Source organism: Hetaerina americana, unplaced genomic scaffold, assembly GCF_022747635.1.
Source record: "Hetaerina americana unplaced genomic scaffold, ioHetAmer1.1.p SCAF_7, whole genome shotgun sequence".
NCBI classification, from domain to species: Eukaryota; Metazoa; Arthropoda; class Insecta; order Odonata; family Calopterygidae; genus Hetaerina; species Hetaerina americana.
Window position 1 is genome coordinate 56,687,016 of NW_027287316.1, and position 24,887 is coordinate 56,711,902.

At 35.4% G+C, this 24,887-nt stretch overlaps 1 protein-coding gene across 1 annotated transcript in view; it reads right to left on the reverse strand.

Moving 5' to 3' along the window:
• Positions 1–223: 223 nt before the first annotated feature.
• Wdr37 (WD repeat domain 37) overlaps positions 224–24,887 on the reverse strand; it is a 33,724-nt gene continuing 9,060 nt past the window's right edge. The window contains exons 7-12 of the mRNA XM_071595846.1: positions 20,077–20,170; positions 17,493–17,729; positions 15,550–15,688; positions 12,681–12,870; positions 11,283–11,342; positions 224–7,886 (exon numbers count right to left, since the gene is read on the reverse strand). Coding sequence (XP_071451947.1) covers positions 7,746–7,886; positions 11,283–11,342; positions 12,681–12,870; positions 15,550–15,688; positions 17,493–17,729; positions 20,077–20,170 — 861 coding nt within the window. The 3' untranslated portion in view covers positions 224–7,745. The remainder of the gene's footprint in view (positions 7,887–11,282; positions 11,343–12,680; positions 12,871–15,549; positions 15,689–17,492; positions 17,730–20,076; positions 20,171–24,887) is intronic.

Sequence of the window (24,887 nt, forward strand, 5' to 3'; positions counted from 1 at the left end):
CAGCAAAATGATTCACATAAAATGAAGTCATTGCCAATACTGATGACTCTCTTGAGGACTTTCAAGCAGCTTAAAAAGTTGTAGAAATGTTGGAAAAAGTATACTGTATTAAAAGATGCGTTGAAAAATTAACAAAATTTTCCCAAAATAATTTGTTTTTCTATCTTTTCCTAAAGACTCATTAAATAATGAATATAGGGATATTAAATAAATTACACGCAGCGACTGCTCTTGGCATTTATTAAAATCATCTAATAAAATGACTTCCAAACCAAATTCAACAAACATTATTTACAAAAATTACTGGCTTATTTATTCTCTTAGGATAGGAATCTGTGCTTGACAGGATTGGTTCTTTAAAGAACCCATATGTATCTAAAATATGGGTGCCCATCATGAGTAAAACGTAAGAAGTGAAGTTCACTCTAGAGGCCACCTCACAACAAGAGGACCTCATACACAACAAACACTATATAGTGTACGTTTCAAGACATGGCAATCACACAAGAGGAAAATTCCTTCCTCCTCAACACAAAAATACATCTGTTAAGTTATATAGCAACCGCACATCACTCTTTCAGTATTGCTATTAGTTATGAAATGTAACATAAATACATCAGTCTCGCATTTTTTTATAAAGAAAAACAGGCAAGTATAAACTGTCAATGAACACAGTCACTTTGTCATGCTAAGTGGTATACTTCATGCATTACACAATGAGTTACCAAAAGGGGAAAATGCTTTCCAGTTTTTGAATAGATAATATTATAATTAAGAAAAATAAAATAACTCAACTTTTAAAGAGGGACTTAAAATCTTCCATGCCATACATTGCACCAGAACCTCTCTTTAACCACCATCATTATAAAATTTACTGATTCGAAAATGTCATGAATCAAAACATAGAATAAACGATTTAATATGTTAACCAATGGCTTAAAAATAAAGTCAATAGTAAATATGTAGGCTTTTGATTTTATTCCAAATTCTTGAGGAAAAGACAATTTTGAATGTACTGTTGAATGAGAATGAACCACATACTTTTTCTACACTCTTTGACTTTAAATATATTATAGCATTTATGCTTGATGAATTTTTCTAAGTAAGTACATATTTAAGTTAGCACTCATTTCTTATTATATTTGAAATTGGTGGTAGCTGGGTATGAAAGATACATTACGAATCAATACATAAATAACCCCTGAAATTTTTACCAGTTTTACATGCTTGTGACAATTCACTGTAGAATATTTCCTGTTATTACTCAATAAGGAATAATGTGAAAAATGCCAGTAATTATTCCAGATTAATTCAACCTTTGTGATACCCACAAGAACTTTTTAAAAAATCATAAATATAAAGGACGACAAACCCTGGCATAACAATTGTTATTATCTTTACTTCCATCACCACACACAAAATTCAATGCAAAATTATTCATTGCTCATAAAATAGGTGACTTGCTAACAATTGGCAAAATTTAAATAAGTACAAAAACGTTTTCAAATAACTAAACACAGCATCATTTCTCAAACTATCTACATAAATGGATAACGACTTTGGGTTAACTTTATACATCACTAAAAGAACATAGAACATCAAAACTTAAATACTGCATCTTTCGGTAGGTTAAAGTTATTGTACTTGGTGTTACATGACCAAGGTGTCCTTATGCTGAGCATATTTGCATTGGTAATCCAAACACTAGCAAAAGGTAAGTTTAGTGTCGGTCAAAACCTCCCAGTTAACTGAAATTGCACTGCAAATAAGAGAGGGCTACAGAAAATGGAATAGTCACTCATTATATGGAGTCCCATGGACATCTTTTCCCAGTGAATATGCTTTCATTTGTCCTGGGTTTTCCCATCGTTTGGAATCTGATCAAGTATTTATTTGTGGATCATCCCTCATCACTATATGACCTTCTGCAATAAATGAAGTTTAGTAGACTATATTTTTTGGTTTTTGCCAGTTCCTACACAGTCATTCGGCAAACACCACCTGATTTCACAATTAAAACAAATTTCATCCTCATTAGGGATTCACGATTCCCACTTCATATGAAAATGCTATGCAACCCAGTAGAGACACCGGCAAATAAATATAATTACAATCATATTCCGCATTTGCATATCAAGTTTCTAAAAAAAAAATTCAGTCTTTTCCCAGTTTTTGCTAAATTTTGAATGAGTGATTCTAGACTTTTACCTGATTGTTCTGACGGAGTGGCTACCCAGAAAAATAGATTCAAGGTCTTATCAGGTGATAAAAAAATGGAATGTACATACATCGAAATGTACACAATAAAAAACTTATGGATTAACTAGGGTTACTACTACACTCGATTAATGCATTTTCCCCCCTAACTTAATTAGGGCTAGGCTAATTTTTTCAATTAAAATTTCAGCTAATATAACTGGGCACACTGCATTATGGCACTCCCAATACCCTAAATACAGAAATACTACCATCCAGATACATGGCCACTTATTTTAGACATACAAAAGAAGGTTTAACAGAATTTGAGACATTTATGATTACTGAACACCCCACTCGACTAGAGCACTGTTTTGATTCACCATATTGGCAAGGGTATTTATTTAGACTTTAATTCTGTGATATTTTTAGAAATTTAAACAAATATTCCTGTCAATATGTAACATATTCCAGATTTAGATTAATATTTGTTTCAGAGTTCTTTGTTGTCCAAGTTGAGGCATAATATCCCAAAGTATTTCACTGCCTGCATCCACTTATATTTCTACCTCATCCTCTCCATCTCATAAATACATATAACCTTATTTTGTCATAATTTGGAGCGGATTTTTCACAGAGAGAAATATTTTTCATAATTTCTGTATGCCTCTCTCCCATGTTCAGTGGCCATCTCAGTTATTTAACATTGTACAACTGTGCAATTCTTAATGCTCTTGGATAATGCAACTCACTGGCACGCTTGGTCAAAAAATAAGGGAATCAAGGTTAGTGATAAGGTACACCGATTTGACCTACAACTGAGCAAATAACATGGCTAACATTACAAGAAAAAGGCAAACGTAAATTTACATCACATATAATTAACAAAATAATAACAAATCCCATCACTTTTGAAAGACTGAAAATATAACGCATGGAATTCAACTGGAAAGGAGCATGCTTTCCATTACCACTCAATGTGACATTTAACAAAACATTTTTCCGTGCATAAGTGCTGTGTTATCATCAGAATAGAGCCAAAGGTGATACTGTGTTTTGAATTGAATCATTTTTGCTGAAGATTTGGCATCAAGAGTTAAATGGTTTTCCACTAAACATTCACACAATTGGATTCAAATGATTTGCCCATTATCAAAAGGAAAAGTATTCAGAAACAACAACCCTGAACATTAAAGATTAACCCTCCATTCACTATGCCATGCAGATAAACAATTCATAGCCCAAACAATTAGGACACCTTAGGCATGTAACACCATGAAAATAAACGTCCTGTAAAATTAACTTTAAAAAAGGTTCACAGCTATACATAATCACTTTACAACAGATATAACGCAGTTACAGGTACAGCTAGCTATAAAAAATGTTTCAACAAATAAATTACAAACAACTAAAAATGCATATTTGAGTTACTTTCACAGTATAACTTACAAGAAGATATGATGAAGCTTGAAATTCAGCTATCTAAATAGGGTGACTTTCCCATAAAGCAAAATATTAAGAAATGTGACTCGAGAATTGATTTCAGTGAGGATTAGAATAAATGGTGCCTTTCACAGGATTAGGTAGTTGAATTACATGAAAATGACCAGTGAAAAGGGTGGAAGGGTATGTATATAACCAATTTGGGGTGCTGGCTGATCCTCCCAAAAAAAATAAGCATGTGTTAACAGAAAAATCACTGCTTTTCTCTGAGAGAGAAACACAAAAAATGCAATAATAAAAAATATCACTGATACCACAATTAATACAATTTGACAGCTCCCTGGTGATGGGACGAATTAACATTTTTGTCCATTTAAATCAAGCATTGATCACTTGGACAGAATCTTTTCTCAGACATTGTCAAAGACTAATTTACTATGATGATTAGTTTCTTTAGGCAAAAACAATGCAAAAATGGTAAACAAAAGCTTCAAAAACATGAATACCTTGTTAGAGGAGTTACTTTGATGTGAAATCAACTACCAAATTTATATAAAAATACTTAGTGGAATTCACTATGAACTCACATGTTACAAACAGTTTTCGCTCACTATATCAACATTGCAAATGAAATAATAATAATATAATACAATAATGTTAGGGTAGAATTTTATCAAGTATTTTTTATTGGTGGTAAAATCCCATAAGGCTATGCCAAGTACTATTTAATTGAATTACGTTACCAATTAGCCAACATATGCATGCATAAATGATTGCATGAGTTGGTACCCGTTTCTTAAATAATGAAAATATCTGATTTGAAGATACGACGGAGGAATACTAAGGTTATATATTTACGTGAGAGTGGGATAGTAATGATTACATTTCTAAATACCATTACCAAAATAAAAAACTGGCTTGAATAAAGTTGTAACATGAAGTTTAATGCAGCTGAGCACCCATATTACTTCAAAAACCTCAGATACAATATTAAGAAAGATTTCATAAGCCATAAACTTCAGATATGCATTAATTTTGATAAAGAGGATGTATCATTATGTTATTTAGTTCTATTGTTAAATGAAAATGAATTTAGCCATAAAATGTTGCACTATATAAAAAAAAATTCCCTCATAATCAAAATTGATCATGTTACTTCTTCGGGAGCTTCAGAAAGATAACACAATAGAATATACTCGTACCCCTTATCTGATGATATAGACAAATTATTTTTTCATGAAAATGCCAGCCAAAGTCCTTTCTGCATTGCATTGACTATATAGAATTAATCTATTTTAAAGGCTGCCCGATTCCAATGATTAAAAACTAATGCCGTCTTAACACAGATGATTCACATTTAGCAGGGCACTTTAAAAGTGTATAAAATAAATATTCAATATTTAAAGCTTTACAATTACATATGTAATTATATAGGATACACCAGAATTTTGGGTGAAAGAAAAAAATGAAGGTTATGAAATTAAATTGCTTTGCAAATTTTATCTCTCTCTGCAGAAGATCAGACACGCACTTTCATAATGGTTGAATATTATCAGCACAGTAAATCCAAATGGCTAAATCCACATTTATGACCCAATTTATTTTAGAAGCCTGTGCACAAAATGTACCTAGATTTGACTGCTGTTGGGGATTGGGATGATGCAGTGGCTAATGTTCTGGCTTCCCATCCTGAGGGTCCAGGTTCAAATCCAGGAGGTGGCAGATTTTTCTCGGTGGCATCCTGATCCCTAATTGGTGCACATTGTATAGAGCACTTTAAGTGAGTATGCCACCCATCAGATGGGACATTAAGCTGTGGACCCCTTGTTGCCTTTCATTAAGAGTAGGTTTAAGCCAATACTGGGTTTCTCTCTACCCTTCTTTCTTTCCCATTATTCCCTAATGGCACCAATGACCTCAGCTGCTGGGTGTCTCCTCTAAAGCTACTACTACTACTTGACTGCTGTGTCAGAAAATCAACATTCTAACAATGATAACGATCAAGTTTGCTCTTCAGACATATTTTCAAGCTTACATAAAAAATAAATGAAACTAACAATCCTGAAGTCTCATCTCAACAGGTAATGTAATAAAATTAGGAGCCAACTGGCTAAAGCTGAAAAGATGAGAGACATTAGAAGCAATTTATATGTTCATACATGATGGTAGAATATAATTTTTATGCTGGTTTTTATAAACAAGTCGTGGATTTCTAAACCTTTCTCCGCCGTTGTTTTTCAAGCACTGTACCAATAGACACACAGTGGTAACACACTATTTAGACATATCTGAACACTTCTAATTCCAAGTTTTATTATTTTTCTTTTTTTTGTGCAGTCCATTTGTAACAAGCCTCTTAAAAGCCACAAACCCACCATTGAGGTCCTACCAGAAACAAGTATTGCTCTTTTGATTTTTTTTATATCGGATGCAAATTTGTGAGTGAAAGTCTTGAAGTGGGTGCATATTTTTTCATATTTACGCCTTGAGAATACTTTTAAAAAATTTTATGCCAATGATTTCTTTCTTTTCATATTCAAAATGGTGGAGAACTATGTCTTCTTTCTGTTACCTTCACAATTAGTAGCAATATCAAAACATGTCAGAGCTATTTCTTCATTGAGAAAAAAAAGAAAAAAATATTTAACGTGAGTATAAGAGACATTTATTTATTCTACAGGCTTCAACTATAATTGATCACCACCAAAAACACTGATTCTGTTGGCAACTACTAGAAGAATGCAGACTTACATTGCAATATGACATGCCACAATAAATGTTACCCTCATGGTTACACCTATTTTTAAATTTGTCATTTAAGTGGCTTTGGTTTAGCTTATGTTTACGGAATATGTGAAATACTACGCCACATTAAGTCTGATGCTAGTGACACATCTTTCTACGTATTTAAACCTCTGACATTGGGCTATTTTTTTATGCTGGGTGTATCACACTCTATTTGGACATTGCAAAATGTAATAACTTCACATTAGCACCAAACAACCATCAGCAGTAGTTTCTTGTAAGGTATCATTTTCTTAAAATATTGAGGAAGAAGATAGTGAATGCACAAATTTTATCTAGTAAAGCTATATACTTGATTTTTTTTTGGAAAACAATAAAATGGGTTTTAATAGGCTGACTCACAGCACCTAATTGTCATTTATCAATCATAATACACAGGAATCGATAAAAAAAGTACATGGCCATTAATGTCTATGAACTCCTGGGTTGTAACCCATTTACAATGCATTAGTATCCATAGTACTTTTAGAAACGTAGCTTCCAACCATGAGGTAGGACCAACTGAAGTCTATTGCAACCTAAATTTATGACTTGGACATCTTGGGTACTCACTGCATATAAACTTCATATGTTGTTAACTCTCATTACACTCGTGGGGAAAATATTTCTTTCAAAATAACCTATGGCATCATCATCATCATGATTATAATGCCGACATTAAGGACACATTAAAAATAACTAATTCATCCTCATAACCCTTTCTCTACAAGGTTAGGAGTCGCCTTCGATTTCAGGCTCACTTGTCACAATGAATAATTACATCTATCATTTTACAAGCTTTCTTTTGATTTAAATCTACATATGTAAGTGAGCATGGCATATCTTAGAGACAAACACTTTGAAAAATATTCATATGCAGCTAATAAGTTTAGGTGACAGTTATGAAAATGTTAAAAATTACTTCCGAAGTACTTGTGCTAGATTTCAAGACTCTTTTAGGATGAAAGACAATTGTTTAAAATGTGGATTCATACCTTGAAGACATGGCCATTCAAGTTCAATGAAGTATACTGTGCATAATTACAGATGCATGTGCTTCATAGGAAACAATTTGCATTAACCTGAGGAAAATGTTAAAGATTAAATTAATACATAAGTCTAGAATGAACCATCTCTAGTCCACAAAAATGGCCATTACTAGGTTAGTTTCAAAAACACTCCTTGAATGCAAAGAGATGAAAATTTCAGCAAAGTTGCATTTTTACTCAGGTACTGTCTATATGCATCCATACTGGCCAAGCACATTCCAGAAATGAAATGAGAAATGTGATTCAATAAATGAAAAATTTTCAAGGGGGATATCAGTCCTTGCATGGCTGGATTGACCAGCCAAGTACCATACGGTCAAATCCACAGGAAAAGAAATTGCAAGACCATGCCGGCGAAAATGAAGGAAGAGATTCATCTGCCCAAGCAACAGAGCACACCATCCTCCTGTGGCCCTGAAACCAAAAATAAAGAGACACTGTGACTATCATTTTGCATTCACACACACTGGAAATGTTATGCGATGAATAATAATAAGACATTTATTGCTTTCATTTGGCCATAGTAAATGATATTGAAAGAAGTGTAAAATACACATGGCAACTATGCCCAGATTTGCTTGACCAATTTATCTGCACAGCTGTAACTGGCTTTAATTCATACTATATTATGTAGGGGTCTTTTTATGTATGGGGGCAGTTTCTTCATCATGGTTTGGTCTGTGGGCACGCAACTTTGTAGATGTTTTCAGACATATATGATTTTATTTCACCAAGCCAAATGAACACCGAACAAACTGATGAAATTTGAAAGTTAACTTTTGAAGAAATAATGAGATTATTGAATTTATCAGTAGCTGTTCATTGCGTATGAAGTCTGCTCCGCTGTTGCATAAATCAGAATATACATTCGTAAATAATATTATAGATAGAGACAGAATGCAACAGTTTAATTTACACTCCTCACTGAAGTGAATGAATTGAAATTTTATCATTGAGTCAAACATGTATACACCTATCTGTATACGAAAAAAAATTTCTTGTTTAAAATTGATTATTTTGATCCCAAAAATTTCCAGATAAGTGTATCCCAATTGTATCTAGCCTATGTTACTTCATATATTTTTACCCTATTCATGTAACAAATTAGAGGCCCTTACACCATACCGCCTTCGTATAATGGGTCACAAAGCAAAACAAATGAATTTTCAGCTGTATACACTATTGATATGCAAGTATATATGCAAAGTGCAAATACAAATTACAAACAATGAAGTACATAAATCGATGACACTATATAAAGAATAAAATACATGCAAGCCTTCTTTTCTTCCTTGTCTATGTATTATGAATATTGCCTGCCTTGCATGGTCATGATAACTACTTTTCAGTAAGAAAAGGTTTAAGCTTGATTTTGAAAAGAAGGAGCAGCTTAAAATATAAACGAGAGATTTCATGCATTCTCATATAAAGAAAGATAGCCCTCACAGGAGCCCAAAGAGAAAAACATTGCCTAGCTTTGATTGCCTGTTTCTGAATGGCATTATTTTGATAGCAAATCTTGATCATCCTATAAAATAATAGTATGTAAAAGAATGGAACCCAAAATATAAATGCTTAAAATTTCTACTGGAAAAAATCAGGGACAATTACCTAAACATACAGACATGTGACGCTGACAGGACAATCTCTTAGAAAGGGAAAAGACTGATCATTCCAGTTTTGATAGTCATTCACCATAAACCCTAGGAAAATGGTCACTGGTGTTCATTGCAAGATGAAATTGCATAATCATAATAGCAGATGGTAATCCGAAACAGTTTCAAGAAAATAGCCTTGGAGTGATTAATATTTAAATGATTGCTTACACATCATATTGACATTTGGTTCATAAAAGCCTGAGCAGTTGACAATATTCCAGGTAATTTTTTAAGAGTGGTTTTTTGACAAGGTGTCATCTGCATATTGAGTGTGAGTGGGTAAAGTACAATTAATGAATGAGAGCTGAGAAAAGGGGCTAGGCCCTTCATAAAAATGAAAAATAACAGTTGTCCCTAAGTCAATCCATGAGGTACTTCATTTTACACCTTAGAAGGATTTGAATGCACCGCCATCATTTGATTATTATTAGAGCTACGTGTACAATTTTGAAATCAGCCAAAAATGGATGATTTTAGCCACTGAAGAGGGACGCCAACGATTCTAAGGTGCTTTAGTTTCTGAAGTAGGAGAGAATAAATTGGTCAAAGGTTTTGTAAAAGAAAAAATGCTAACTTGATTTTTAGCCCAGACTTCTTTGAATTGAAATGATTAGTTCAAATGCTATGGTTTTTGTGGATTTGAAAGAAATATAGGTGGAAAAATTGCAAATGAGAGGCAGGAATGCAACATGTTGAATAATTGTGTATATTCCCCAACTACACATATCCTATTCAAAAAGACCTTGGAATGAGACTGTTAAAACTTCACATTCCACGTCACATTCAACCAGCTCTTCTGGACTTTGCACTTCTTGAAGACTTGAGGAGTTTCTGAATGGTAAATAAGAAAATGTATTATTTTCAAATCTCCACTTGCATTAGCACGAAATAACAGCATGAGACGGTCTTTCATTGGCTTTTGGTCGGACAATGCATTCTCCTCTGCTGTTATATGAATTTGCTTCGGCATCATTTTTCAGAAGAGACCAGTCCCGTCACAATGAAAAACCTGTTGCGGCAGGTAACCCTCAGTATCTACAAGCTTTTTGAAGCCATCAATGAAGTTCTTTATTGCCTTTGAGTTAGAGATTGCTGCTTCACCAAGACTCACAATACTGTGAATGCCTTTCTCTTAAATTTCTCTTTAACTTCTCGAACCACCCATGACTTCCCTTAAGTACTTCTAATTTGTCCATTGATGATCCTGGCAAGACCTTAACAAGGTCAGTAAAAGCCACTTTCACCTTCTCACAAATCATGTTCCCATTAATAGCATCGCTTCGCAATTGTTTTTTGTTTATCCATATGAGAAGCAACCTTTTCACATCATTCAGAATACATAACCAATTCTTAGATATTCTTGTCACTCCCTTTAACACATCTATTCCCTGGATTTTTTCCTTATTCTTGAGGATAGAATAAATCGTTGACGTTGACTGATTGTATGTGTTTGAAAGATCAGCTATGCTAACCCCTCTTTCTTGCTTTTGAACGATTTCACTTTTCATTTCTATGGTTCTTTTTATTTTCTCATGTATTCTTGCTGCTTTTTCTTTGGGACTTTTTAAAACTATTCATGAAATTTATTTAACTGTGCACAAAAAGTCACAAATAACATGCCTGAACAAAAGTTTGGACAAATGTGTGATCACTAGTGACCATAAGATCCTAGTGGAACTTGTGCCAAACACAAACGTAAAGAGCCTGCGTAATCCCTCCGAGAATCTTCCTCTCTTTTTCACTCATTATGCAAAATGTCGCTGGCTAAGTGAGTTATTCTTGGGCAAAATACATTTTTGCTTGTTATGCAAATTTTTCTATCCAAGGTGCTAGTTAAGTAAAGTTTCACTGTATTTCCTCATTCCAGAAATTTCCTCATTGCATAAATAATGCATGAATATTTCTTGATAGTAGTTTAAAATGAACTTCATAGTAGGCATACCTGTTAAATAAATTATGGTGATATTTTCTAGAATTTCTGAAAAATTAAAATAGTTTTGCACCAAAGAATAGTTCCCAACTTTTCCCCAAATAGTCCAATTAAGAAGTCACACAAAATTAACAATTAATAAGGATTCATCACCACGCTCATCAAAACAAAGGCAATGGAAAAAGGGATTTTTCCAATTACTAGGTTTAAATTAGCACTTACTTGTCGGCTGTTTCTAGGAAGACGTGCTATTCGTTGCCCATTTAAGTCAAACAGCCTGACCTAAGTAATAGAGAAAAAAGAAAGTTTCAAAAAATACAACAGATTAAAGTTTTTTTTTCTGAAATACAGACATTGATTAGAATAATACTGAATAGCTTTTCTTTTCCAAATGGTGAGAAGAAGACAGAATTCTGCACATGTAGGACTTGAGAAAAATTATAACATTCTACACAAAACAAAAAATATTCTAAATGTATCACACCAGAGTGTACACTTGAGTGCATAGTGATTACAAAGTAATTTATATTGGTAAAACAGAAGACGAATTCCTACACTCAAATCAAAGAGCATTGCCCATGTTCTATAAATTGTAAAAATCTTCAAATTTTACCAAACCTCCCGGATAGCAACCATTAAAATGACTTTGAACCAAAAATCCTACACAGCGAAAGCAATGGCCCAATACTTTATGCATTGCATTTGAACAGATAGGAAAACTTTAATGGCAAACTTCCCAGTCTTTGTCAGTGGTCAACAAGCAATTGTATTCTTGGAGTTCCCCAATCCTTAATGTCTTATTCCCTTCCAGAAAGACCTTCCTCACACCAATTCACCCACCAACCATGTACCCTCCAATACCTCCCTAATCATTGCACATCCTCAAGTGAGCCTCCCCCATCACCCTCCGCTACACCTGGCCTCCCACACCGCCATCCTGGAATAACAATCCCCACCCTTAGCCTACCACCACCATGCCTTGTGATCCTGCCATCCACCACTTAACCTCCAAACTTCCCCCACCCTAAAACATAGGCCCCGCTCTGAGTCTCCACACCTACATGTCTGAAAATTCCGGCTATTGTACCTGATTATGATGCCTTATATCGAAACTGGTCCAGGGAAATAAAATATCAGTGAAACCTTGTAATTGCATTTTCCTTTTTTTGAAAAAAATCTGAACAGCCCTCGGCAAAATCAATGCAATCTAAACCTCAAATGCATACCCTTTAACTCAAAATTACACAAAATATACAACACATGAGAAATTCAGAATATTTTAAATAGTAGAGCAGGTGGTCGCAAAAAAACTGAATTAACACCATTCTCCACAACTATTATTTGAAGTGCAGCTTAAATTTTGAGAAAACTGGTTCATTTTGTAAAAAGAGAACAATATTTCATTTGAACTTTAATTTAATAAATATGGAGTATATTTCATCCAAAGCATTCCTTGAAGCAAAATCTCTGGAAAAAAATAGGATTTACACGTCAAATCCTGAAGTGAAATTCAATTAGTGAAATGGAAATTATTTGGATCCATTCAATTTCGATAAAAAGAAACTACTGTCAATAAAACTTAAGACTCAACTAACAGTAGATAAAAAAACCTTAGCTTACTTGTCGATTGTCATGTGGAATGGCAATAAGACCAGACGATGGAGATACAGAAAGTCGATTTACGGCAGAATCAGAGCGAACAGCTGCCAAGGGTGAGCGCATGTTGCGCATATCCCACACTTTGGCACTCCGATCATCAGATCCTGACACCAGCTTGTCTTCCCGAGCAAATACAGCACATGTCACCATCCTGTTAAGAGGTTAGAAACCATTGACCATCTCAATAAGCAAACAAATATTCACAAAGTATACTCCGAAATACCAGTCAAGTGCAGGAAAGTTAGAAAGTATTACGTAAGAGATGAAAAGGAAAAAACTCATTTTGTATTTGACAGATGATATGATTCACTTTTTTCCCAAAATTACGGTTAAAAAAATTACTCTCTTCTAAAATGTCAAGTTTTGAACTCCATGTGTTAACAGATGTTCTATGCTACTCTGGAAATCACCATCACGTATGTTGGCTGGTAAGGCAAGAGTTTAGCCCCCAGTCCTGGAGGAGGCGTCTTCACATCAAAGTGATCTTCATTGCAATTTGGCCGCTATACGTAGGAAACACTGGCTAGCCTGGAGCACTCTGATTGACTGTTCCTTGATGGTAAGGTGGAATTTACATCTTTACATGTCGAAGTCAGGGTACAGCCGTCCTCATGGTTCAAATTCTTGGGATTTGTCATTATTTTGTATCAGATGTAATGCACTTGCTCCCGAAGAAGTGAGATGCTTGCTCATCATAAAATTATCTGGGCAGCTTTGCTCCAAAGGTGGTGTTTAAGTTTGACACAGGGTGGTATTGTGTCTGAGTCTCTGCAATGTTGAAGAAATTCAAAGGAAGATAGAACTTTGCCTTTCTTCTTCCTTAGGTTCTCGAATCTCCTTGTCTCCCTGTATACATCCTCCCCATAGAGATGGTTGAAATTAATCTTAAAGTTTCCATGACCTCCATCTGGCAGTGGTTCCATGCTGCTTCTGGAAGCACCAGCGCAGTTCACACAGTTATACAGTTCACTTACTTAAGAAGTTTAGAGGAAGGTGGGCAAATTGGTAAGGACATTAAAAGGTCAACTACAATCAATGAAGAAGATTTTGGATATGGGAGGGAATTGATGACTGGATCAGAAGTAACAAGATACCTAATAACTTGAGTATTTTTGAGAGGCTTGTAAACTTGATAAATGAAGAAGCAGATAAATAGAAATCGGAGGATTTGGTAACGTGGATGTAAAAGAGGATGTAAAAAGTGAAATGGGCAGAAAAAAAAGGCAATGAAGAAATTCTAGGCATGATAAGTGAGGAGCAAATATTATTGGAAATACTTTGAAAACAGGAAAAATGGATAGAAGGCATTTTTAGTGGTACTGGAATTTTGAAGGCCCAATGATGATCCATTTTTAATTGATCAATCCGTTGCATAGACCATTAAAAGTAAAAATCAAACCAGAACCAAGGCATCACTAAAAACTTTAAAATGCATTTTACATTGAACCAGCTAAGTACATATTAGGGGGTACCCAAAAAGAAACGAAATAGTGCCGTGGTTGGCAGAGCTTGTGTAGTACACATTTCTTTTGCTAGGTGAGGATTGCACAACTCGTTCCAAGTTCTAGGAAGGCATTGTTGTCATCTAGGAAGGTTGTTCAGTCACAACAATTCATTTTGTAAAGGCAGTTTTGCTTGCTCTTTGTTTTTCGTTACAGTGGGTTTCAGTGAACAGTGCACTGCTGCAAAATTTTGCTTCCTCCTTGGGAAAAACACGTCAGAAACTGTTGTGATGTTAAAAACAGCTTACATGAATTGTGCTATGGGAAAAACTCAAGGGTACCAAAGGTTTCCTCATTTCAAAGAAGGTGAAATGTCACTTGATTACAAACCTTGTTCAGGACATTTGTCAACTTCTAGAATTGAAGAAAATGTTGAAAAAGTTCGTGCAATCATGCTTGAAGACCAATGATGGACTATTGAAGAGATAAGTAAGCTATTCGGGATAACTTGGAGGTTGGTTCAGCGAATTTTGTCGGAAGATTTGAAGATGGATCACTGCAAAATTCAAGCCTTGGGTCTTGACTGAACAGCAAAGAGGGAATCGCATTGACACTTCGCGTGCATTGAAAGACCATCTCCAAACAGATTTTTTTCCAAGGTCAGACGAGTCATAGCATTATGGTTATGACCTCAAAATCTAACAACAGTCAAGTCAGTGGAAAACGTCATCATCGCCTCGCTCAAGAAAAGCTGGTCAAGTGAAATCAAACATCAAGATGATGCCCATTTTATTATTCAATGTGAGAGGAGGGATAGTGCATTCTGAATTCATTCCACCCAGTCAGACTTTACGTTACGAGGTTTTTAAAAGATTGCATCATGACAGTGGGAGACAAAAAAGGTCCAATTTGTGGGAGACAAAGGAGTGGTTTTTCCACCATAATTATGCACCTGCTCATGCAGCCATTTCAGTGCGCCAGTTTTTAGCCAAAAACAACATGACTCCCTTCCCCTACACCCCTTACTCAACTGACCTCACTCCATTTGATTTCTTCTTGTTTCCACGAATTAAGACGGACATGAAAGGACAACATTTTGATGATGTGGATGCGGTAAAGAAAAAAACGAGACAGGAGCTGTTGGGCATCATAACAGAAGAGTTTGAGATATGACTCCAGGAATGGAATTGCAGATTAGACAAATTAATTAAGTGTAATGGAGAGTACTTTGAAGGTGATAAAGTCGTTTAGTAAAAAAATTAAATACATAGCTTTAAAAAAAATTATTCCAATTATTTTTGGATACCCTCTCGTATTTTATTAGGGTCAAGGAAAAAGTTGAAGTGAATGATTAATCCTAATAAATTTTTAATATTGAGCACACTTACTCAGTATGCCCTTGAAACACAGATACTGAGTGCACAGGCTCTCTGAAGTCCCAAAGCCTGAAGGTAGTATCTCGAGATGAAGTGACACACAAGCGCTGCGTAGGGTGGCATGTGACATTACTTAGCTCCTGATCGTGACCTGAAATATCAAAATACATACGATGCCATTCACAAACTGACTCAGATATGCCAGAAAGGGGAAGCACCCATATTAAGGAAAGAGAAAATAGTCATGAAACCTGCCTTTCCTTATTTTAAACTCTTCACCTGGGTATGTATAGCATAAACCAAGCAGCACAAAGTCCACAATACTTCTGGCAGAAGCAAATTTAACATTTATCAAAACCTGCTCACTCTATTTCAAAATTTTGGAATGGAAAATGTGTATCTGGGGGATAATTATATCTTGACCAACACTTTTTGACTCCCTTACGGAAAAGAGACTAAAAGTGATCCAAGTCTTCTCCACTTAACATGAAACCCATCAAAACTTCTGTGACCATGAGAAAATATCTAACAAATGCCTTGAATTATCTTCTGAATTCATTCATAATTACAGTAAACAAAGACACTTAAATCATATTTCTTTCTTTGCATCCCTATGCATCCTTTTAAGGACTTTTGGCAAGACATTAATGTAAAATATGTATTGATGATGGATTTTAAGTTCAGGAGCAATGGTGAAGATGGTAAATGAGAAAGCAGCCCATACACAAACATACCCATAAATATGTTAACATACATCCCAGACTATGAACTGAAACATTTAATACTGATTGACCATGCAGATTGATGGTAACCAAATCTCAATGTCTAGACTAGTCATAAAATGAGACAACCTTTTTTTAAGTCAATAATACAAATGGTAGCAACATCGAATATGCTACCAAAATCACGAACTGCAAACCTTTTTGATTAATGGAATTGCTTCCTAAGAATTTTATTCAAGTATCCACTATATTATTTTTCCAGGAACCACTATTGAATCACTTCCATTATCATTCACTGAACCTTTGCCACTTTCTTGTCCTCCACTTATATTCATGTGAACGGTTTCACCTCATGAATAGTCTAAAAGAAGTACTTCAATTTACACTCAATTGAATATCATCTGAGAATTATTGCACGCTGTTTCATTGAGATGCATGGAGTCTTTTCCTCACAGCGAATATTTCTTAAATAGAAATTGTGACTGTAGTGGACGGTGACATTGTCTTGATAAAACAAGAGCTCACAAAATTTAAGAAAAAAATCACACCTCATAGTGAGTTGTCATTTTTATGGATAGTGACTTTCTAATCACTTATTAGCTACCTAATCCTGAAAATTATCAAGATAGAGAAGCAATCACCATGGGAACTTTTTACTTACATGAAAATATCAACCAAGACACTACTGAGAAAGATTAATCATAAACATTAATGATTTTGTATAATTTTCATAGCACAGCAATTTCACATTGTAATAATATGCACTAAAGATTTTCACTGGCCAATCTTAGTGACTGCAATAGTTTAATAGTATAAACATGTGTTATTAGCAAAAGGTATCAATCTTGGAATGAGCTGAGAATAATAAAATTGTCATAAAGTTATCAACCTGAAGGTTTGTTTGATAGGTGATGGTAGAATTTGCCTAATACTATGTCCAACAACATGTGTAATTCAAACATCAGGATAAAGGGGGGGGGTAATGTTTTCCCTGTCCCACCTATGGTTTCCCAGAAAGTTCTGGCACCCAAAAAAACTTACAGCATGGGTAGAGCTGAGGGTGCCCAGAGGCATACCCAGGAATCAAACTGGGGCCCCGCCAGACAGTAGTCCAACAGTCTAGCCCTGGACTACCATTTCCCCAGGTTAAGAATATTCTTGAAAATTGAATGAAATTGAATTGAATTTTTTTCATGCACGTTAATACACATTTAAATATGCCTTTGCTCCAACCTGTGAGGGTCTGGATGACTTCTCCAGAGCAAGCATCATAGAGGCATGCCGTACGATCCCATGATGCTGTAACTACTTGATCTCCACCAGGAAGCCAGTCGGCTGCAGACACTACGACACCTGGACCTTGAGCTCCACTACCATGCATCACTCCACTGATGCCATGCTGCCAATGTCCCCTCAGCTCAACCAGTGGTGTCCTAAGTGTGGGTGCATCTGATATGCCTCCAGTTCCTCCTGCGCAAAAAATCAGGTTTCAACAGTACGTATTAAGAACTGAAAATACTTAGTACATAATAACAACATAGACATGATCAGTGTATGCCACAATATGTACTCAAGTAATCAACATCATTCCCAACAGAGAACATTAGTTTGTACTTAAGTTTCACTGGTTTACTTTTGGTAAGGGTAAATAATAACAGAAACTTTACTTCACACACTTTTAATGTCTTACAACCATGGTTTCGATGCGGCACAGCATCGAAATCATGATCGCAAAACATTAAAAGTGTGTGGAAGTGTAAAGTTGCTGTTATTTTTTACCCTCATCATTAAGGAATTCCACTAAGTTAAGCCGGAAACTGTTAACTTTACTTTTGGTAGCCATATCCTCTTAATGCTTCCACTATATATACCTTTATAATGTACTTTATCTTGAATAAAACTGTTTTTTAACCATAAACCATTACTATTACTGTAATTCTTACATGCTTTAGGTATTTCTTGTTTTTCGATATTTTTTGGATACTCATTTTTATATATAATAGCAGAGAAAGCTCACTTTATTATTTTCAACTTTATTATGCCTTTATTTTCCCCTACATTGCTGATTCACCGGATGCACAAGCACATTATATTTGCTTGTTTGTTCTGGATTCTATTTCCGCTAAGTTTTATCATAATTTTTCCTCTATCAGAAGGGGAGAATGTCACTCAAAGATCAGCCAGATTTATTTCACAAGCATTCACACTCATGGATCATTGTGAGGAAGATGTCATGCCCTTTCATCACCAAAAATTATCTAAAAGATAAGAGAAGATCCTCAAAGCTTTCGTAACTGGGTTTGATTTAAAGGAATCAGCTTATGATGCCTACAGGTATGTCTTGATAATTTGAGCTAGCTCAAATAAAGGTAAGAATTTTTTTTTGTTTTTTTTACATTCAGTAGGACCTCATAATTTTAAAATTCACGGGCCCAAAAAAACATTACAATTCAAAACGTCCAGGCTAAAAATACAGCCAAACCTCATTTTTGCATGAGTGAAATTTATGTTTTCCTGCAATTAACAAAATTTTCATCAAGAACCATAAATTTTCCTGTTTTTCCAATGCTTGTTGAACCCTGTATTTATACAATTTCATCTTTCAGTTTTCCTGCTATTTGCATCACAATGTGCAAGAGCAAAAAAATTTCATAAAAATACTTTTTTGACAACATTCTCCACATAAAAAAGAAAGAAAGAGTTGTAATGTAAATGGTTTTAGGGAAGAATTAGAACACAGTCCTAAGCCGTTGGTTGTCCATTGCTCTCAGTTCAAATTAAAATAAACATATTTCAAATGAAGCGGGATTGAAATTATTTTTTGCCATAAATAGAAACTCCCATGAGAGCACTTTTCATTAACCCAAACATAAATACTGCCTCATCACAATTATTCAATGCAAACTCAAAGAAAAGTACATTACATGTGATCTATTCACCAGCCCACTAATTAAATTCCGACCTTGTGCACCTGCCTGCCTGCCAGGCAATGCAAAAGCCATAGCCCTCTTTTTGGCTGCTTTGTTAAATATATAATTTAAATAAACACCATGATAATTCTTATGATGTAGTTTCCAGATTTTTTTTGGTCGAAGCAACCAAGTCAAAAGAATATAATTTGTATTCCCACATAAGTTATATAATTTTGATAAACCTGGTGGATGATGGTATGCTGCAACGGTTGAAACCTAGGTCATCTAACATATATAATTTATGTGGAAATACAAAGTGTGTTCTTTTAAATCAATAATACTTGATTCCTAACACTCTGTTACTATTTTATGGCCTCTCATATTAAACAGGGCACGGCATAAATTATTTCGACTGAATTAATGTTTCTCAAAGAAAATAATTTTTGAAAGTGCTAATTTTTTCAACAATGTTGAAAGACATGTCCCTTGTACCTAAGCTCTTTCACTAGTGTTCTGTTCTAGATCCTTGTATTTTTTCCGAGGTCCTTAAAATTTGATATTAACTTACACATGTACAATATCCAGTGTAACATTCTTGTTAAATAATATTCGGACCATTTTTTATAGACTCAATCAAATTAACCAACCACAATGGAAATATTATAATACATATTTAACGTTTCAATTACAAAAACAAAAAGTATGTACTTCATGCAAGTAGCTTAGTGCATGAGCTATGAAAATATATTTTAAAAGTTACCTTACTTCAAAAATTACCAGTCATTTGAAACAACAAGGAATTTTGCTATGGAATTCAAATTACACAAATCAAGGACATTAAGGTAAGAAAACCTTAGTAGACTATTATAATTCAAAAATAAAAGATGATGAAATGCAATCCTTACCTCCACCACTGCCACAAAGTCCTTCACAATCCTCTCCATAGTCTTCTTTTTCAGAGGAATCAACCTCATCTTCTGATGACTGCGTGGCAGGTTTCTAGTCATGGATGAGAATCATGACTCAGTTAATACATGAATCTTTTTTCAACAATACTATAAAATAAATTGCTTGAAGATTGTACAAAAAGAGTAATAAATCATATTTAAATATTTTAAAACACATTGAACATTGCTGCTGGCGGCATTCATTCAAAATGTACAGATTGAGGTACTTCTTAGAGCCAAATATGGCTGAAAAATGCCAGACCTAGCAGGCATAAAACTCTTGAAAAACATCTCATTTACTCTTTTAATGAATACTTGTCATTAAAAAATGCACATTCATCATGTGTATTAAAATTTAATTGTAACTAACAATAAATTCATATATCTATTAATAATTCAAGAATAAAGGAAGCAACAAACTTCAGGGAATATTTCCTCCCATAACAAAAGTTAAAAAAAAGCTCCTTTAAACATATCTCAGAATCTCCAAGATATGGCCTTTCTGTTTTTAAAGCTACCCCCCTTCCATTATACAGGTAAACCTGTATGACCTATTTGACTCTGATAAATGTTCTCCAAACATCTCCTGAGCTATGCAAGAATATACAGTTGTGTATATAATGTATAGTGTGAATATAAAAGTGTAGAGCCCAATCTAAAAAGCAAGTCCATGTCGAATCAACAAAGTCATTCAAAAATGAAGCCACTGAAATCTGATTTTCATTTAGTTCACTGTTTATATGCTCCTAATTGAGGACAGAAGCTCTATTGTAGTCTTCAAAATGGGACAATTTCTGAAATAATAAGTGTTTGAATTTTCAGTAAAACACCATACCAACCATTCAGTGTAGGAGCAGTACATTAATATTTCATCCAGAAATTCTTTAACTTGAGTAGCATAGGAATATGGACTGGAAAATTTGCACTGAAATGATGAGGTGTATGCTCTCACACATTCTGGGATTCTATTTGAGGATGCATTAATCCTGAATTATACATTGGAGCTTGGGAATTTTTTTATTTCTTTTGATAAATGATTTATCCATAATTCACGCATAGAATTTCTATTTTAAGGTAAAACCGCAAACAAAATGTTCCATGAATTCTTCTTGGGTCTTCCACCGGGTCAATGGCTCCATAGCTGCTATGGAGCCATTGACCCGGTGGAAGACCCGAGAAGAATTCACCCAACTAATACGCCGGGAAAGCACCAGATCTTTCAAAATGTTCCATCTTTAAAAGGGCATTATAATTATTTTATTTTACTCCCTCAGAAAATACAATAGAAATCAGTTTCTTCCCCGGAATTTTTATTCATACATAGTTGATAATTAATACCAATATAGACAAATTCCAAGGAAACTGCGGGAGATGCCGCAACAGTAACTTTTAACGGAGTCATCCGCTAATGTGCATTTTAATGCAACAATTTCAGAGCGTAAAAATCATTCGCCTTGACTGGGACTCGAACCCAGATCCCTCAATATCCGGTCGAGTGCTTTAGCCACTTAAGCTACCGAGGCGTCCTCTTAAACTCTGAAATTTTGGGGCTTTTAAAGGAACTAGATGTTATGACGAAATACCGTACATACAATGTCACATGCATTCGTAGTCGTGCGCGAGGCGCCACTGTCCACGAGGTTAAAAGCCAACTTTAAACACGTATGGTGTTTTCCCTTTGACAAATTCCAAGGAAACTGCGGGAGATGCCGCAACAGTAACTTTTAACGGAGTCATCCGCTAATGTGCATTTTAATGCAACAATTTCAGAGCGTAAAAATCATTCGCCTTGACTGGGACTCGAACCCAGATCCCTCAATATCCGGTCGAGTGCTTTAGCCACTTAAGCTACCGAGGCGTCCTCTTAAACTCTGAAATTTTGGGGCTTTTAAAGGAACTAGATGTTATAACTATATGTTATGAATTGTTGCATTAAAATGCACATTAGCGGATGACTCCGTTAAAAGTTACTGTTGCGGCATCTCCCGCAGTTTCCTTGGAATTTGTCAAAGGGAAAACACCATACGTGTTTAAAGTTGGCTTTTAACCTCGTGGACAGTGGCGCCTCGCGCACGACTACGAATGCATGTGACATTGTATGTACGGTATTTCGTCATAACATCTAGTTCCTTTAAAAGCCCCAAAATTTCAGAGTTTAAGAGGACGCCTCGGTAGCTTAAGTGGCTAAAGCACTCGACCGGATATTGAGGGATCTGGGTTCGAGTCCCAGTCAAGGCGAATGATTTTTACGCTCTGAAATTGTTGCATTAAAATGCACATTAGCGGATGACTCCGTTAAAAGTTACTGTTGCGGCATCTCCCGCAGTTTCCTTGGAATTTGTCAAAGGGAAAACACCATACGTGTTTAAAGTTGGCTTTTAACCTCGTGGACAGTGGCGCCTCGCGCACGACTACGAATGCATGTGACATTGTATGTACGGTATTTCGTCATAACATCTAGTTCCTTTAAAAGCCCCAAAATTTCAGAGTTTAAGAGGACGCCTCGGTAGCTTAAGTGGCTAAAGCACTCGACCGGATATTGAGGGATCTGGGTTCGAGTCCCAGTCAAGGCGAATGATTTTTACGCTCTGAAATTGTTGCATTAAAATGCACATTAGCGGATGACTCCGTTAAAAGTTACTGTTGCGGCATCTCCCGCAGTTTCCTTGGAATTTGTCAAAGGGAAAACACCATACGTGTTTAAAGTTGGCTTTTAACCTCGTGGACAGCGGCGCCTCGCGCACGACTACGAATGCATGTGACATTGTATGTACGGTATTTCGTCATAACATCTAGTTCCTTTAAAAGCCCCAAAATTTCAGAGTTTAAGAGGACGCCTCGGTAGCTTAAGTGGCTAAAGCACTCGACCGGATATTGAGGGATCTGGGTTCGAGTCCCAGTCAAGGCGAATGATTTTTACGCTCTGAAATTGTTGCATTAAAATGCACATTAGCGGATGACTCCGTTAAAAGTTACTGTTGCGGCATCTCCCGCAGTTTCCTTGGAATTTGTCAAAGGGAAAACACCATACGTGTTTAAAGTTGGCTTTTAACCTCGTGGACAGTGGCGCCTCGCGCACGACTACGAATGCATGTGACATTGTATGTACGGTATTTCGTCATAACATCTAGTTCCTTTAAAAGCCCCAAAATTTCAGAGTTTAAGAGGACGCCTCGGTAGCTTAAGTGGCTAAAGCACTCGACCGGATATTGAGGGATCTGGGTTCGAGTCCCAGTCAAGGCGAATGATTTTTACGCTCTGAAATTGTTGCATTAAAATGCACATTAGCGGATGACTCCGTTAAAAGTTACTGTTGCGGCATCTCCCGCAGTTTCCTTGGAATTTGTCAAAGGGAAAACACCATACGTGTTTAAAGTTGGCTTTTAACCTCGTGGACAGTGGCGCCTCGCGCACGACTACGAATGCATGTGACATTGTATGTACGGTATTTCGTCATAACATCTAGTTCCTTTAAAAGCCCCAAAATTTCAGAGTTTAAGAGGACGCCTCGGTAGCTTAAGTGGCTAAAGCACTCGACCGGATATTGAGGGATCTGGGTTCGAGTCCCAGTCAAGGCGAATGATTTTTACGCTCTGAAATTGTTGCATTACCAATATAGACTCTCACTGTCTATTTTTATAAAATCTGCAAACCAATTCATTCATGACTTTTTTGCACAAATTTATCTATTCCTGTGGTAATAATTCACTATGAGGACAATGTAAGAGAGGGAAAGTTCTGAGACCTACATTCACCTTATGAAATTAGGCATGATTATTTAACCTCTTGACTTTAGAAATCTATTTTCTGCCAGCATTCATAAATACTAATTTTAAAATATATCAACAACCTCCGTTACTTATGATAAGATATGACACACCAGCAGAGAGTGATACAAAACTACACAAACGAAATGACCTCGGGATTAAGATGCAAAACATTTGAAAAAGCTTATCGAAAGGAAAAAATTTGTTTTCGAAGATATTTGTTCCATACATACTCATTAATATTTACAATTACTTTCACTAAACAATAATACGGATCAGTTGATGTGATTTAGAGACAAGAGATCAAACATTATACACTAGAGTAGGTGAACAGCTCACTGATCCTGGAAATATTTTGGGCCAAGACGCTCAAAGTAGTGGGAACATTAAAAGTACTATAGAACTGAATCAGTCAAAGAAGCTTATAAAAAGAGGAAATTGATAACAAGGACAATTAGTAAGGATGCTGGAAAAATATTAATGAAAACTTTGTCTTGGAATGCATTTTGGAGCAGAAACTTGTCAATGTAGGTGAGAAGTGGTTGTGAAGAAGGACAAAAAAGATAAAATGTATGGAAAGACAAAAAACTGTGGAAATGCAATGTAGGGTGAGGGAAGATAAGAGGGTTAGAGGGGAAATCTGTAAGAGGAAAGAAAAGTGAATGTAATGAATATTGATTGGTGATGGAATTTTGAAGAATGATAAAGGGCAATTATGCAGGAGAGGTATTGAGGGGGAAAGAATATGTAGACATCCTGAGCAGAATGATGAGCGGTAGAACGTATGCGGAATTGTAGACAGGTTTATTTAATGGGTAGTTTAGGGTGTCACATTGTGCCTTAATGGGCAAGACTGCAAAATGTAGTAATGTAATGTGGTTAGTCTGGGTCAACCCAAAATAACATTAAAAGGTAGAAAAATTGGAAAGGTAGCTAACATAATAACAATTGAACAAGAAGTAGACTATGAGCAAATATATTTTTTTAAATGAAGGATTACTT